General features: G+C 40.6%; 8 protein-coding genes across 8 annotated transcripts; 1 reads left to right on the top strand and 7 right to left on the bottom strand.

Moving 5' to 3' along the window:
- Nucleotides 1–32: 32 nt before the first annotated feature.
- On the bottom strand, nt 33–1,175 carry TRP4 (anthranilate phosphoribosyltransferase; the record flags this gene model as incomplete). The annotated part of the gene is made up of 1 exon (XM_037287875.1): nt 33–1,175. The coding sequence occupies one exon, from the start codon at nt 1,173–1,175 to the stop codon at nt 33–35; it is 1,143 nt and encodes a 380-aa protein (XP_037143770.1).
- Nucleotides 1,176–1,594: 419 nt separating this feature from the next.
- On the top strand, nt 1,595–2,791 carry CDC12 (septin CDC12; the record flags this gene model as incomplete). Its single annotated transcript, XM_037287874.1, has 1 exon — nt 1,595–2,791. The coding sequence occupies one exon, from the start codon at nt 1,595–1,597 to the stop codon at nt 2,789–2,791; it is 1,197 nt and encodes a 398-aa protein (XP_037143769.1).
- A 40-nt stretch (nt 2,792–2,831) lies between these two features.
- On the bottom strand, nt 2,832–3,854 carry TRR2 (thioredoxin-disulfide reductase TRR2; the record flags this gene model as incomplete). Its single annotated transcript, XM_037287873.1, has 1 exon — nt 2,832–3,854. One exon carries the CDS (start codon nt 3,852–3,854, stop codon nt 2,832–2,834), a length of 1,023 nt encoding a protein of 340 aa, XP_037143768.1.
- A 293-nt stretch (nt 3,855–4,147) lies between these two features.
- On the bottom strand, nt 4,148–4,654 carry YPT35 (Ypt35p; the record flags this gene model as incomplete). The annotated part of the gene is made up of 1 exon (XM_037287872.1): nt 4,148–4,654. One exon carries the CDS (start codon nt 4,652–4,654, stop codon nt 4,148–4,150), a length of 507 nt encoding a protein of 168 aa, XP_037143767.1.
- Nucleotides 4,655–4,985: 331 nt separating this feature from the next.
- Nucleotides 4,986–5,975, bottom strand: GRE3 (trifunctional aldehyde reductase/xylose reductase/glucose 1-dehydrogenase (NADP(+)); the record flags this gene model as incomplete). The annotated part of the gene is made up of 1 exon (XM_037287871.1): nt 4,986–5,975. One exon carries the CDS (start codon nt 5,973–5,975, stop codon nt 4,986–4,988), a length of 990 nt encoding a protein of 329 aa, XP_037143766.1.
- Nucleotides 5,976–6,501: 526 nt separating this feature from the next.
- Nucleotides 6,502–7,467, bottom strand: YPQ2 (Ypq2p; the record flags this gene model as incomplete). Its single annotated transcript, XM_037287870.1, has 1 exon — nt 6,502–7,467. The coding sequence occupies one exon, from the start codon at nt 7,465–7,467 to the stop codon at nt 6,502–6,504; it is 966 nt and encodes a 321-aa protein (XP_037143765.1).
- A 290-nt stretch (nt 7,468–7,757) lies between these two features.
- Nucleotides 7,758–10,241, bottom strand: SBE22 (Sbe22p; the record flags this gene model as incomplete). The annotated part of the gene is made up of 1 exon (XM_037287869.1): nt 7,758–10,241. The coding sequence occupies one exon, from the start codon at nt 10,239–10,241 to the stop codon at nt 7,758–7,760; it is 2,484 nt and encodes an 827-aa protein (XP_037143764.1).
- Nucleotides 10,242–10,744: 503 nt separating this feature from the next.
- On the bottom strand, nt 10,745–13,777 carry KIC1 (putative serine/threonine protein kinase KIC1; the record flags this gene model as incomplete). Its single annotated transcript, XM_037287868.1, has 1 exon — nt 10,745–13,777. The coding sequence occupies one exon, from the start codon at nt 13,775–13,777 to the stop codon at nt 10,745–10,747; it is 3,033 nt and encodes a 1,010-aa protein (XP_037143763.1).
- Between the last annotated feature and the right edge of the window lie 336 nt (nt 13,778–14,113).

The raw sequence follows: 14,113 nt of genomic DNA, 5'->3' as shown, positions 1-14,113 counted from the left end.
AATTAAGATTGTTTACATATTTACAACTATATCTATAACATTGACACCTGCTCGATAAATTTGTTCAAGGCTTTAAGTGACTCACCCGATTGTATGCTTTTTTCAGCCGCCAGTACGCCTTCTCTCCAGTTGGTGTGACCCTTACATAAACAATAAAGCACCGCTGAATTAAGTAAAATGTAGTCGTAGATTGGATCGTCATCGCCAAGCTTGCATTTCCCTGCTAGTATTTTGTCCTTCAACAATCTGGCATTCGCCAACGGACCATAAGATTTGCATTGATCAAGCGAATGCTCCTTTAGTCCAAACATAGCAGGCTCGATATCGAAGCTTGTGATTTGTCCATTATTACCAGGCTTGACGTGCCAGATAGTCGTCTTTCCAATGGGGGATACTTCGTCGAGCCCAACATGCCCCCAAACTACAAAAACCTCGCTGTTTGTGTACACCAACGAAGCAGCACGAGCATATTCGGGAGCCAGCTCCTTGGAATAAACACCAAGAACGCGCTTGTTGACATGCTCCACAGGATGAATCAAGGGCCCAAGAACATTGAAAATTGTTGGAATAGCCATCAATTTTCTAATCTTCGCAACAAGCTTCATGCCATTGTGAAAATATGGAGCAAGCAAAAACATGAAGGAATTGGTTTCCCATAACTCCGGCACTGTCTCCTTATTAACCTTTGAGCAATCACACCCCAGCATGCCGATCAGATCGCCGGCACCGCTGTTCGATGTAGACGCTTTGCCGCCGTGCTTGCATACCTTGAAGTTAGGGATTCCCGAGGCGACAATCGCTGCAGACGTTGAAACGTTAAAGGTATTTTGCCCGTCGCCACCAGTGCCAACGATATCCAGTACCACTTCTGCCCCATCCTGGCCTGTACCTGCACGCGTCCCGAGATCAACCACATTGGAGTGTTCGAGGACAGCTTTTGCTGCTGCCGCAATGAACTCCGCCTTGTGGTCCAACCCACTTGCCACCAGTGTAGCCAGAAAACTGCTTATCAGAACGTAGTTTTCTAGCTCTTCATCATCCTGCTTCTCTTTTCCCTTTTCCTCTCGCTCAAGTAGTTGCAACACCAGCTGTATGGCTTTATACAGCTCTTCCGGCGTCAGCTGTAACGGCTTCGAGAGCAGCTTCTTAGTATACCAAGCCAGGCTATCACTCATATCCAATAATATTTACAGCCAAGCACTATCCTTTCGAGCTCAGTGCTTTGGAGGGTGCGTCTGCTTCTGCTTCTGACCTGTCTCCCAGCCGTTAAAAGAGTAGACCTTTTAGCCAATATTTCACAATTGTTTCCCACTCGTTTCCAATTTCCATTTTATTTCCTGTATGCTTTTCGGAATGAAAAAAAATAATTTGAGTTTCAAAAATTCAGTTACCCAACTTTAGACGTCTGAAACGATAAATATTTCCGGATCTGATCCAACATGAAACAACGCCAAAACACGTAGAGATTTGAACATATCTGAGATATAGACGGAACGGAATCACGATGTTTAATTCTTGATTCGGTTGATCAGATTGACTCAATTGATAGAGCTATTCAGAAGATACCGTCAATTGATTTTGGCAAACAACAGAGATGACTGTGGACATGATCTCGGCCAGTGAAAGCGTACCTGCGATCGGTATTTCCAATATACCAAACCAGCGGTATAAGATAGTTAGTGAAAGGGGAGGCACGCTGACGATGATGGTTTGTGGTGAGAGTGGTCTCGGTAAGACAACGTTTGTGAACACGCTTTTCCAAACGACTTTGAAGCACAGTGATGCGCAGCAACGTCGTCATTTGCCTATAAAACGCACTGTTGAAATCGACATTATCCGTGCTGTATTGGAAGAGAAAGATTTCCATTTGCGCGTGAACGTCATTGATACACCTGGTTTTGGTGACAACGTTAATAATAATAAATCTTGGCAGCCGATTATAGATTTCATTGATGACCAGCATGATTCTTACATGCGTCAGGAGCAGCAGCCGTACCGTGATACCAAGTACGATCTGAGGGTGCATGCAGTTCTTTATTTCATCAGACCAACAGGTCATGGGTTGAAGCCATTGGATATCGAGACAATGAAACGTATTTCAACAAGAGCGAATTTGATTCCCGTGATTGCGAAAGCCGACACACTAAGCTCTCAAGAATTGACAGCTTTCAAATTGAGGATTAGACAAGTGATTGAAGCTCAAGAGATTCGAATCTTCACGCCACCGCTAGAGAAGGAAGTGGGTGACTCCAATCAAGACATCGCAGCGGTTGAACATGCAAGACAATTAATTGAATCGATGCCGTTCGCTATTGTTGGATCCGAGAAAAAATATGATAATGGACAGGGTAAACAAGTTCTTGGTAGAAAGTATCCATGGGGTTTAGTGGAAGTTGAGAATGATGCACATTGTGACTTCCGCAAATTGAGAAGTCTTTTACTGAGGACGAATTTACTTGATATAGTTTTAACCACAGAGGAAATCCACTACGAAACCTTCAGAAGATTGAGACTTGAGGGTAATCAGGAAAGCAATGGTAATGGCGAGCCAACAGTACCTTTAAGGGCACCAGCAAGAAAGTTATCACATAATCCAAAGTATAAAGATGAGGAAAATGCATTAAAAAAATACTTCACTGATCAAGTTAAGGCTGAAGAACAAAGATTTAGACAATGGGAACAAAATATTGTTAATGAAAGAATTAGATTGAATGGTGATCTAGAAGAGATTCAAAATAAGGTAAAAAAACTTGAAGATCAAGTTAGAAATCTGCAATTGAAGAAACGTTAGTAATAACAGAAAAACTTTATTATGTATACTCTCTATATTATTATTCAAAAGACGACAAATACCTTTCAGCATCCAAACCTGCCATACAGCCACTACCAGCTGAAGTAATTGCTTGTCTATATCTTGAATCTTGGACATCACCAGCAGCAAAAAATCCAGGAACTGAGGTCTCTGAAGTACCCGGGACGGTTTTAATGTAACCAGCTTCGTCGGTTGAAACTTGTTCTGTAACAATACTTGTAGCTGGCGTGTGCCCAATAGCATAGAAAAGACCGTTAACCTCTAGATCTCTTTCTTCGTTCGTCTTTACATTTTTTACTCTTAGAGAATTTAATAGTTTGCCGTCACCTTTTGCTTCAAGAGCAACATGGTTATACAAGATTTCAATCTTTTCATTTTTCTCTGCACGTCTTTGCATAATTGTTGATGCACGTAAATAGTCTTTTCTTACAAGCAAATACACCTTTGAGGCATATTTTGTCAGAAATCCTGCTTCTTCACAAGCGGAATCACCTCCACCAACAACCGCTAACGGTTTGTTTCTGAAGATTGGTACAGCTCCATCACAAACAGCACAGGCTGAGATACCTTGTTGCCAATAAGTCTCTTCGCCAGGTAAATTCATCCTCTTTGCTGATGCACCTGTTGCTAAAATTATCGCATCTGTGGTGATTGGCTCGCTATCTTCATTGAACTCGGTCCAGAACTTAAAAGGCTTGCTTGATAGATCAACTTTTGAGACCGTTTCAGTAATGATTTCTGTACCAAATTTTACTGACTGTTCCTTCATTCTATCCATAAGCTCACTACCAGTCAGGCCTTGAGGGAACCCGGGAAAATTTTCGATCTCTGTAGTTGTTGTTAACTGACCACCAGCTGCAATACCATTTGCAAACATACCCTCATATAACGTTGGTTTAATCTCCGCTCTTGCAAGATAAATTGCGGCGGTATGAGCAGCTGGCCCTGAACCAATAATGGTAACCTTTTGGTGATTTGAGTTCGTCATCTTTTGTATATATCTCTTGAAACCTATCGAAGTTGTTATCGACCTTTTAAACATACACAGGTGAACAAATAATATATTACACTCGAATTACACAAGAATATATTTCAACTATTTATACGATATCTCTCGTCAAAAATTTCTTTATAATCCAATCCACCATGATAGTCTCGCCTCGACCGTGAAAAGACAGGCCGAGCCAACGCGAACAACTCAGTAAGCGATTGCAAGCCCCACGCTATGATGTGATTTTTTTTTTACTAAGCATCTGAACAAAGGTATGTGGAGATCAGATCTCCGGTGGCATACTTATGCGAGTGGCACTATGTTTCATACGCTATCTCTCTCTTTCAGTGATCTTCGGAACCCTTCTTGTCCATAAACTCTAGTATCAACTCTTTGGCGATGTCAAATAAATCTCTATTCAGCATTACATGATTTAAAAAAAACTCGAGGCCCTGTCTCCTTCTAGCTAACCAGTTCTTGTTCAGATTAACATCCTGGTGTCTCCATGCATCGTACCATTTCACCTTTGGAGGCAAATTTGGTATCTCAGTGTGCTGTGATGGCGCTCTTTGCAGAAGTACATCTCTGAAATTTGCAAAATCTGTATATCTCATATACGTTACAACACTGGAACAACAAGCAGTATTTTCCTGGCTATTTTGCAAGATCATAGTTACTTTCCAAACAGCAAATTTGGTACCGTTTTCACCATTCACTATGGTGCAATCACTTACATAGACCCTTTGAAAGGAAGATTTCCATTCATTTTCCGAGCTCGTAGCCTCATCTACACCATCATCTTCGACCAGCTTAATCGGTTCTGGTGTCAAAACACTAATTTTCTGATTCATGGCTCTGCAATGCAGCGTATCTTCGATCCTATAGGCTGCGCACCCCACAACTTTTGAACTGGCCCTTTCTCGCTGAATTTATCAGTTTGAGAAGCCTATTTGTCAAAGAGAAGCGATCATAGAGCAGCACGCGAACGGCTCGTTTAGTAGAGTAAGGGAATACCAAAGTGAGTAGAAAGATGAACTAGTCTACTATTGCTGCGTACTCCATTGTTCAGCGAAAAAGTCGTGTTGTTCTTTGCGGTCAAGCAAGCAAGCAATATCATATGTATTACAGATATCCTATATATCGTGTATATCATAAAGTCATATACATCATGAACATGAACACCTAGTCAAAGATAGGGAGCATAACTTTGTCGTTCCAAGTAAATGGGTCATTGAACCTAATGTTCTTGTTTAGACTTGAAATTTGGTCCAGTTCATCCTGCGTCAAAGTCAATATTTTATTGACGTTTAAATTCTCCAACAACCTTTCCTTTTTTGAGGATTTGGGAATAACTGCAATGTCTCTTTGTGTTGCCCATCTCAACAATACCTGAGAAGCTGTAACGTTTGCCCCATACTTCTTAGCAATTTTTTCAACAGTGGGATTTTCGAACAGTTTGGGTGTTGTCTTCGCTAGTTCCATTCCCAGCTCGATGAAAGACTGTGGGCCAAAGGACGAATAAGCTACAACCTGAATGCCCTCATTCTGAACGTACTTGATCAGATGTTCTTGGGTTAGATACGGGTGGTGTTCAATCTGTAAGGCAACTGGCTTAATGGAGCAACCACGCAACAAGTCCATAATGATCGACCCTGAAAAATTCGAAATACCAATTGACTTGATCAACCCTTCATCAACCAGTTTCTCCAGAGCCCTGTAAGTGTCCAGAATAGTCACATTTTCCAAGCCGATCGTGCCATTTTTCTCCTCCTCTTCACCGGTGTAAAAGCCTGGCGGGTATTTCTCCTCGAGTGGCACAAATTTGAAGGCAATTGGAAAATGGATATAAAACAAGTCCAAATAATCCAAACCCATATCGTCCAGAGTCCTTTTCAACGCCTTTCTCACGTTTGCAGGGTGGTGGAAGCTGTTCCACAACTTGGACACTACAAACAGCTCTTGCCTTTCCACGACTCCCTCATCGATCGCTCTGCGGATACCCTGACCCACTTCTTTTTCGTTCCCGTAATCCTGAGCTCCGTCGAACAGCCTATACCCTAGCTTGATTGCATTGTACACTTGATCAGCGCAAATATCGTTATCAATTTTCCAGCAGCCTAGCCCTACCAAAGGCATCTTCATACCATTGTTCAAAGTGACAATGTCTGACATTTTCCCTAATATTCTCCAACTACTCTGTCTTCTGACCTCAACACAAGCCAACTGATTGTATACCTCTCTGTAACAAAAATATTTCTCAAGAGGAAGAGAAAGCTTTGCCAAGAGAAATTAGATCGTATCTCACCTGTCAAACTCTATCCTTATATACCTTTCAAATGCCTAAAGGGATGCTAAGGCGGGGACGTAATTGTTACCCGCTTCTCCGCCTTCTCCGGCTGTTATCTTCGTTTAAGTCCGGTTTGCCGCCGAGGGCTCTTCTTTATCACGGTGAAAATCCGTTAAAGAAGTGATATCAAGAGATGCTACTCGTAGCCACATTTCAAGAAGCGTAACAGCTTCCAGCTCTTGCTTGCTAAGAGACGCCGGAGTATATGTGGGAATGAGGTAGGGAAATCAGCAATCGAGAGTGAGCAATCTAGCGGAAGAATCGGGAATCCAGAATCCAAACCCAGAAAAGTAAATTTATATCTGTAAAAATCTATGTACTATAGCTCAATACTTAAGGGTCCATGCTAGATCAGTTTTGCAGCAGAGGCCTTGCTTCATCTGTATCGAGATCGAGATCGCGATGGTGATGATGGTGATGAGCGTGTTCACGCTCATATGCTCTTATCTTCATATCTTTAGCGTATAGAACGTAATGCTGGTAAAAGTATATCATATCAAAGAATATAGTCACTGTGCAGCCCAGAATAAATGGTAACTCATTCAGCAGAAACGCTTTTCTATCAGGACTGTCGCGATATGCACAACTTGTCAGAACACTTATGTTATAAGTCACATTGCCGACCAGTGTTGTTGCGAATAGGAAAGGAGAGATACCGTCGGTTGACTTTCTTTGATAGTTTTTCCACAGCTGCGGGATACGTGCACCTATGTAAAACGTTGCCCCCAACCAGGAGAAAGTTGCTCCGAGTGTACTGCCTGTTCCATTGGTATTGCCAGGGATTGTTCCCGGAGCGGTGGGTTTTTGAGCTGCCAATGAGAGAATCACGTCGTCCAATGGCATTGCACTTGTATTTCTGATGCTACCAAAGAGGGCAAATATGCCACTCAAGAAACCCTTGCGGGTATTTCTATTTCCGATGGTGGCCCCATCACTTTGAACTGTATCGCTGTCAGACTGTGAGTCTTCGACTGGCACATCTGCGTAAATCGGCTTCGATTCGTGACCAGTAGTTGCTAACTTATTTTCGTGAAGCACACCATAGTAGTAATATTGACCACAGACAAACAGGTCGTTGCATAAGAAATAAAGTGCTAGCAAAACCTGAAACATAAGTTGGTTGGTCAGGATAGCCCCAATCAAAGAGGTAATATCACCACCAACCCATGCTAATAAAAAATATGGTGATAGGCCCTCAACAGTCTTATCGCGGAACGTTTCGATTATTTGAGGTAATAACGATATGAAAGAACTGCAAAAAGATGCAGTGCCATTGATTTTAGATATTACAGACCATATGGACCCTGAACATGACATGTTAGTTATCTGCTAGGACCTTATCTCTGGTGTTTTGGTAGCTGGTTTTCTGATGGTCGCACTCTTTTTACTTTCTTTATCAATTGCGAATTTCTTAGATTGTACACTTTTTCTTATATGTTTTTCAAACCGATAACACGAGGAATGAGAACCGGTCCGTATCCGTAAGAGTCATTGAATATGATAATTTATTAGTCTTACTATATAAAGCTGTATTAAAGTTAACTATTACTACATGTGGGGAGTTATCCTTCTCTTTGTGACATAAATCTTACTTATAAGCGCACCGATTAAAATTTCTTGTGATAATGTAACCACTTCCTAATGAAAAAAGAGTTTATAGAGCCCATATCCAACAAATGATCGAAAGGTACTGGAATGCAAAAGTTAGGATCATCTAGACTTGATAAGCTCTTAAGATCGTTAAATCCAAAATGATAGTTAAGCAAAACATTTAGTATGAATGATAGTAAAATTTTGTAATTGGTGACAACGTGCTTTGATCTATAGTACTCGAAACTTTTTCCCGTGAAATTTTCCTTTATTAGCGGATTTTTTTTGAAACATTGTGAGTTTGATACTACAATAATGTCTAAAATCCACATGAAGAGTGTATGAGGAATTCGCTCCAGAACATTCCACCATGTCGACGAGTTCAATGCTAATGGATTAAACTCATCTTTGAAATCGTCACCTCTAAGCAGATAACTTGCAACAATACCCCTTGAATTCAAAATTTTGCTATCATATTTCTCTTTGCAAATGTCATTGAAACATGTCATTTGTATCAAATTTACAGTTTCCCAAACTTGCGCTTTTGATTCGAAAGACGGATCAAGTAAAAAATGGTGAAACAATAATTCATCACCAGGTAATAACCCTTGTTGGGATATGGCCTTGAGCTTTAGCATCAAAATAAGATCAGGAGATACATTTTCCTTACCAGCTATTTTTCTTTTGATTCCAATCTCAATTAATTGTTCGATTTCCGCCTCTTTACTACGAGGAAAATCCATTTTGTCGAATACATTCATAACATCTTCGAATTTTTCCATATATTGTTCTGTTATTAATTTAACTTCACTTTGCAGAATTTCGCTATACATTTGATATCGTAGTTCTGAGCTGAATGCCGTTTGCCATATGATTTTTTTCAAACTTGCTGATGAAGAGTTTCTTGTAATGCCTCTATCCAATAATAAGATAAATTTTTGCCTATTTGTTTCATCTTTCAGCAATCTCTCTTCATTCTGTTTATTCCTATCCAGTTGCTCTATTGAAGCCATGCTTGTGCTTTTACTGATTTGCTCTTCATGCATTTTTCTCTCATCGGGAAGCTTTGGTGGTAACCAACTCGGTCTTGAATGGCTTGTAACATCTAGTTTATCTTCCGAAACAAGTACTAAATCTTCAAAGCCCAAATCACTCGCTGTCTTGAATTCCATTGGTAAAAAATCAGCTGAAGCCGTTCTATCATCCAGCTTACTTTTGGATAATTTGTGCGAGGAATGTAAGTATACTGAAGAGATATTCTTCGTTGCCTGTTGCATGTATTGAAAATCACTGGTTTTGTTGACCCCAGGAATTGGAGATGTTGGCATGCTATAAGTATCCAGGAATGAACACGAAGAAATGGATTGATTATATACTGTTCTCTTGTTTTCTGTTGGAATGCTTGATGTAGAGTCAGATTTTTTAAGTCCTTTTGGATTCGATGACATCAAAAATGAACTGGTTGAATGCGATGCCATTGGGATATTCCATATTACTGAGTCGTTAATATCTGCTTCTTGTATTTCTAAGGTTTTATCCTGTTCGTCATAGTACTTTTCTTTATTTCTAATCGATTTGATCAGGGCAGTCTCGTTTTGCGTTTTACGTAAGCGATATCTCTGAGAAGGTGTTAATCTTGTTTTTGTCGGTATCGCCGATGTGCTGTTCAAGTGATTGAATAACGGAGATGTCGCTGGTAGAGAAGGTTGCGATTTAGATTGCAACTTCAGGTTTAGCAAGCCATTTTCATTTGAGCCTACTTTCTTCAAAGGCGATGAAAAATTACTGGTGCTGTCGAAGAACGAAACTTGGGAATGTGGCCCATTACCATTAGAAAAGAAATACCTTGCTTGTTGACTTTGAGAAGATTTTAGAGTACTATTTCTCGATAAAACAGATTTATTGTCCGATTTATGACTCAAAGTCAAACTTTGACTTATTGAATTGGTTGTATTCCCTTGCGCAGATGAAAGTGCATCATATGACGAAGCGTTTTCTGTTTCATCGCTCTCTTCTTCTGTCTGAAACTCTGTTGAAGACCCATTGAGTCTCAATTTTTTACCTTCATTGTCATTATCTAGTGAAGAATTTCCCGAATTTGCATCTGAAGAATTCGAAGAAAAGAGCTCGGATGTCCGCGTTGCAATCGAATCATTAGATATTGGCCTATCGTTTTTTATTGCAAAATTCTTCTTTGGTTGTGAAAGTCCTAACTGTATGTTATGATTTCCTACTGGTTCATCGCAAGTCACGGAGTTTAAAAGTAAGTTATGGCTTGGTCTTCTGGCAATACCAAGCCCTACCATCTTACTATTGGCACTGACACTGCTATTTGACGAGCTTCCCTTTTGCGAGCCAGAAAAGTCTTTTTCATGGTTGGGTAGCGAGTGAATCCGGCTGCCTTCGCCACGCAAGGATTTTTCACCAGTATTGTCACTCTCCTCCTCCCTCAAAGTGTCCAGCTTGACCGAGCTGCCACTCTTTTTAGTGGAATGGATCATGAAACTGTAAGGTTAAGGAGTTAAACTGAAGAAACGAGAGTGATCAAACCTAGGTAGGAATGAAAAGGTCTTAACGATAGTAAAAAGTAGCGTCTCGAAAAAACAAAGATTCTTCGCCCTTGTGAAATGAGTGTCTCCACAATGTGTCTCTAGATGTTCGTAGCCCTAATAACGTGAAAGTTCTTCGATGTACAGCCACTAGCAAATAACCCTAGGCCTGAATCTCAGTTTTTCCGTTTTGTTTACCAACTTTCCTGATAGGACGGTATATCTTTCTATGCTTCTAAATTTGTTTCGAAGATCACTGCGTAGAAATTCTTGGCTATCGTGGCATTTCGTGTTCAGCGATTTATTTTATAGTTTGGCGTAGTTATAGTGATATAATGAGCTAATGAGTATATAGCGGGTATTGCAATAGTTAAAGCACCGGATAATGCTGAAGCTTGCTCTTGCTACGTAATTGTTAGAATGAGAATATAAAATGGAAGATAGGTACAGGATTTTCAAGATTGGTCTCGATCTGGGATGGCGTCACTTGAATGTAACTGTCTTTCGAGAGCGTTTTTTACCACGGGAAGCCCATCTTCGAACATCTTGAGCAGCAAATTGAGATCCTGGAGCACCTGAGGCTTGTGATCTACCCATTTATGCGGTTCGAAGCTTTTGGGGTCCAGATCTATGAAAAAATCCATGTTTAGCGATGATGGCGGTGCTGGCATCAAAGAAAGCGAATTTGTCACTGCCGGCGTGACCACACTAGACATGACGTTGCTGTTGCTTAGCGGAAGTGTGTTTGCCCCATTGTTGCTATTGACAGAATTGGCAGCTATTGTGGACATGGTTGCAGTAGTGGGAACATTATTGATACTATTTGACGTTGTTATGCTGCCTGGTGTGGACCCAAACGGTTCGGTAGATTGAGAGTTCTTCCTGTTTGATATGCTATGAACTCTTTTTGGTTTGGTGCCACTACCACTTGTATTACCTAAATTGAGCCCAGCACCTAACTCCACATGTTTTTCATTTATCGGTGTCATCGATATAGGTATGTTAGCAGTACTGGTATTGAAACCGAACTGGTTTATATTTTCATTAGATGATGGCGCTGGACCACTTATGGGGTTAGTGCTAATGACTGTGGTATCAAGTAATTTATTCGGAGCAATAGTTGTAGGCAACGGCATATGAAGTTTTAAATTAGGATTATTACGTTTGAAATCTCTGTTCACCCTGCTAACTTCTTTCTCACTCCCGTAGTTGCCGTCTGAAATGTTTGTGTTGGAGACAGCATTAGAATTTGTTGTCGTTGCGGATGCGGAATTGGAGTTGTTCAGCGGTTGTAAGAGTACATCTTTACTTTCAAAATATGTAGCAACAGGCTTCATCGACGGTGGCGGTATTGCGTCATTACCACTACTTAGGCCCATCATGTTATTGTTGCTATTATTATGGTTTGGTGATCCCCCAGGTTTTCTTGTTGGTGAAGAATTATGGCTGAAGAAAATCTTGCTAGGAGAAGGACTTTTTAAGGCATGTTGCTTGGTCGGGATCGAACTGGTAGAAACACTGTTTAATTTTGAAGAGTCAAAGTTATTAAAAGTAGTCCCTTTATAAGTCTCATCCTCCTCTCGAAAATTAGAGTTACTCACTTCTCTGCTTGCAGTATTTCCCAAGGTTAATCTCCTGGATATTCCCGGTGGTGGTTTGTAGTGTAAACCTGAATTTGCAACAAGAGTTGAAGATCGAGGTTTGGTTTGTGATGAGGATGCTTTTTCGTTAATAGAATGTGGTGTCGCGGTGCTGATAGGTAGTTCTTCCGGGATCTCGATTTCAATAGGTGTTGGGGCCGCGGTTATGGAGCTTTTGGGACCTTTGGAGGAAATACTGAATTTTGTCTGCAACAATGGCAACGCTGGTGTGCTTTGACTATGCAATGAGGTGTTATTCATTACGCCTGCATGTGGGCGTGCAAGGTTTCCATCTGAAATTGGTGGCGAGCTGATATCTTCCGAAACTGGACCTAGATGCAAATGAGTAAGGTTTTTATTTATCCGAGAGAAGTTCGAATCGTCTTGTCCTTCGTTGATTACTGCATTCTCCTCAAAAAGTTCTAATAGCATCTTGGGGGCTCTTGCCTCTGTTTTTTTATTTGCAGTGCTATACGAGTTGGTACCAGTTGTGGTATTCGAATATGTCGCTTTCACTCTTTTACTAAGTTGATTGCCAATTGTATTATTATGACTCAAAGGTGCATTCAAAGTCGAATTATAAATTGTTGGTTGGTTTTTAGCTATTGTTGTTCCTTGATAAACCTTACCTCCGTTGTTATAATTGTTTGTTGGATAATAATAGTACTGGTCTTCGTCAGGATATGCAAAGTTGAACTTCTCACTTTGAGTACTTGTCCAATCATGTGTTGATCCCTCTGGAATTTCTTCAGGATTGATATCATTTTCCATGATATAATCTGAAGAGCTCAAAGAATCAAAGTCCCATTTCACATCGACTTCAACAGCTTGACCTGCAGATGAATTATTGTTGTTCCCCGTTGTTTCCTTGCCAGAATTTCCGTTAACGTTTGGATTTCCTTCGTCCTCTATCAAAAAAGCACTCTCTCTTGCCGATTTGTTTTTCTCTCTAAACAATAGGTACCTTGATATTAGTTGCTTTAAAATAGAAGCTGGTGTTGTTCGATGAGCTTTTATAAATTTAGTCTTTAAAAGGTCATCTGCAGATAACCTCTCCTTTGGGTCTTCATCTAAACAGAGAGCAATAAATTCTTTCAATAATGTAGAGTAGTTCCTTCCTTCCAGTCTTGGTGGTTTCGATTTTGTAATCAGTTGCATGGCCCTTAAAGCTTCAACTTGGCAATAAGGCGGATTTCCAGTAGCAACTTCATAAGTAGTGATTCCCAATGACCAAATATCAACTTTGGTGTCGTAATATACACCTTCCATAATCACTTCTGGTGCCATCCAATACGGTGTACCCGCCATCGTTTGTCGCCTTGCGCTTGTCTGATTCAATTGTGCGGCAACACCAAAATCGCATAGCTTTACTTGACCCTCGTTGGAGATAAGGACATTCGCAGCTTTGATATCACGATGTATAACGTTATCCTTGTGGATGCATTTTAATGCGGTAAGCAGCTCTCTCATTATTACCCCAATGTATTTCTCATCCAGTTTCCCAGGTCGCAGTAATGTTCTCAGAGAGCCCCCTGCACAATACTCTATAATAATCCATAGCCTGGTATCCTTCAGATACGATCCGTAGTAATGTGTAATATTAGGTATCTGTTTCATCGATGACAAAAACTGTATCTCTCGCTGAACATCATCGACTTCGTCTGCATCAGAGTCGAGGTTTAGCACTTTGATTGCATATACTTGCTTGGTCTTTACATGATAACCTTTGTAAACCACGCCAAACTTTCCACGACCTATGACTTCCGTTCTTTTGAATATAGCGGTGACATCCGTCTCAGCTTTCTGAGGCCTTGAGACCACAGATTCCGCCACATTGTCACTCTTCATATCTATTGACAAAGTGTCACAGTACTGCCTACTTAGATTCTTTCAGCAACCGGTGCTTCAAATTACAAATTTTAAAAATATTGATCTCTTCAGATTTTTACAGCAACAATCGACCACAACAAAACGCTCCTTCTTGGCTGTTCAGGTTAGGACTAATATATATGATGGTTTGAGTTGAGGGAGGAAAATTACAACAATAATTCAGCTTCATCTATTTCATCAGCTCTTCCATAAATATCATTTGAAAGTGTCGTTTCTCATACAGCTCGAAGCTTCGTTCACCACGATTGTGCATTTTAAAGCATCAAAGTCAGAAACTCAACAGGAGCTTGCCAA

Source organism: Zygotorulaspora mrakii, chromosome 3, assembly GCF_013402915.1.
Source record: "Zygotorulaspora mrakii chromosome 3, complete sequence".
Lineage (NCBI taxonomy): Eukaryota > Fungi > Ascomycota > Saccharomycetes > Saccharomycetales > Saccharomycetaceae > Zygotorulaspora > Zygotorulaspora mrakii.
Note: the sequence above shows the minus strand (reverse complement) of the source record. Positions and strands in the feature narration are given on the sequence as shown.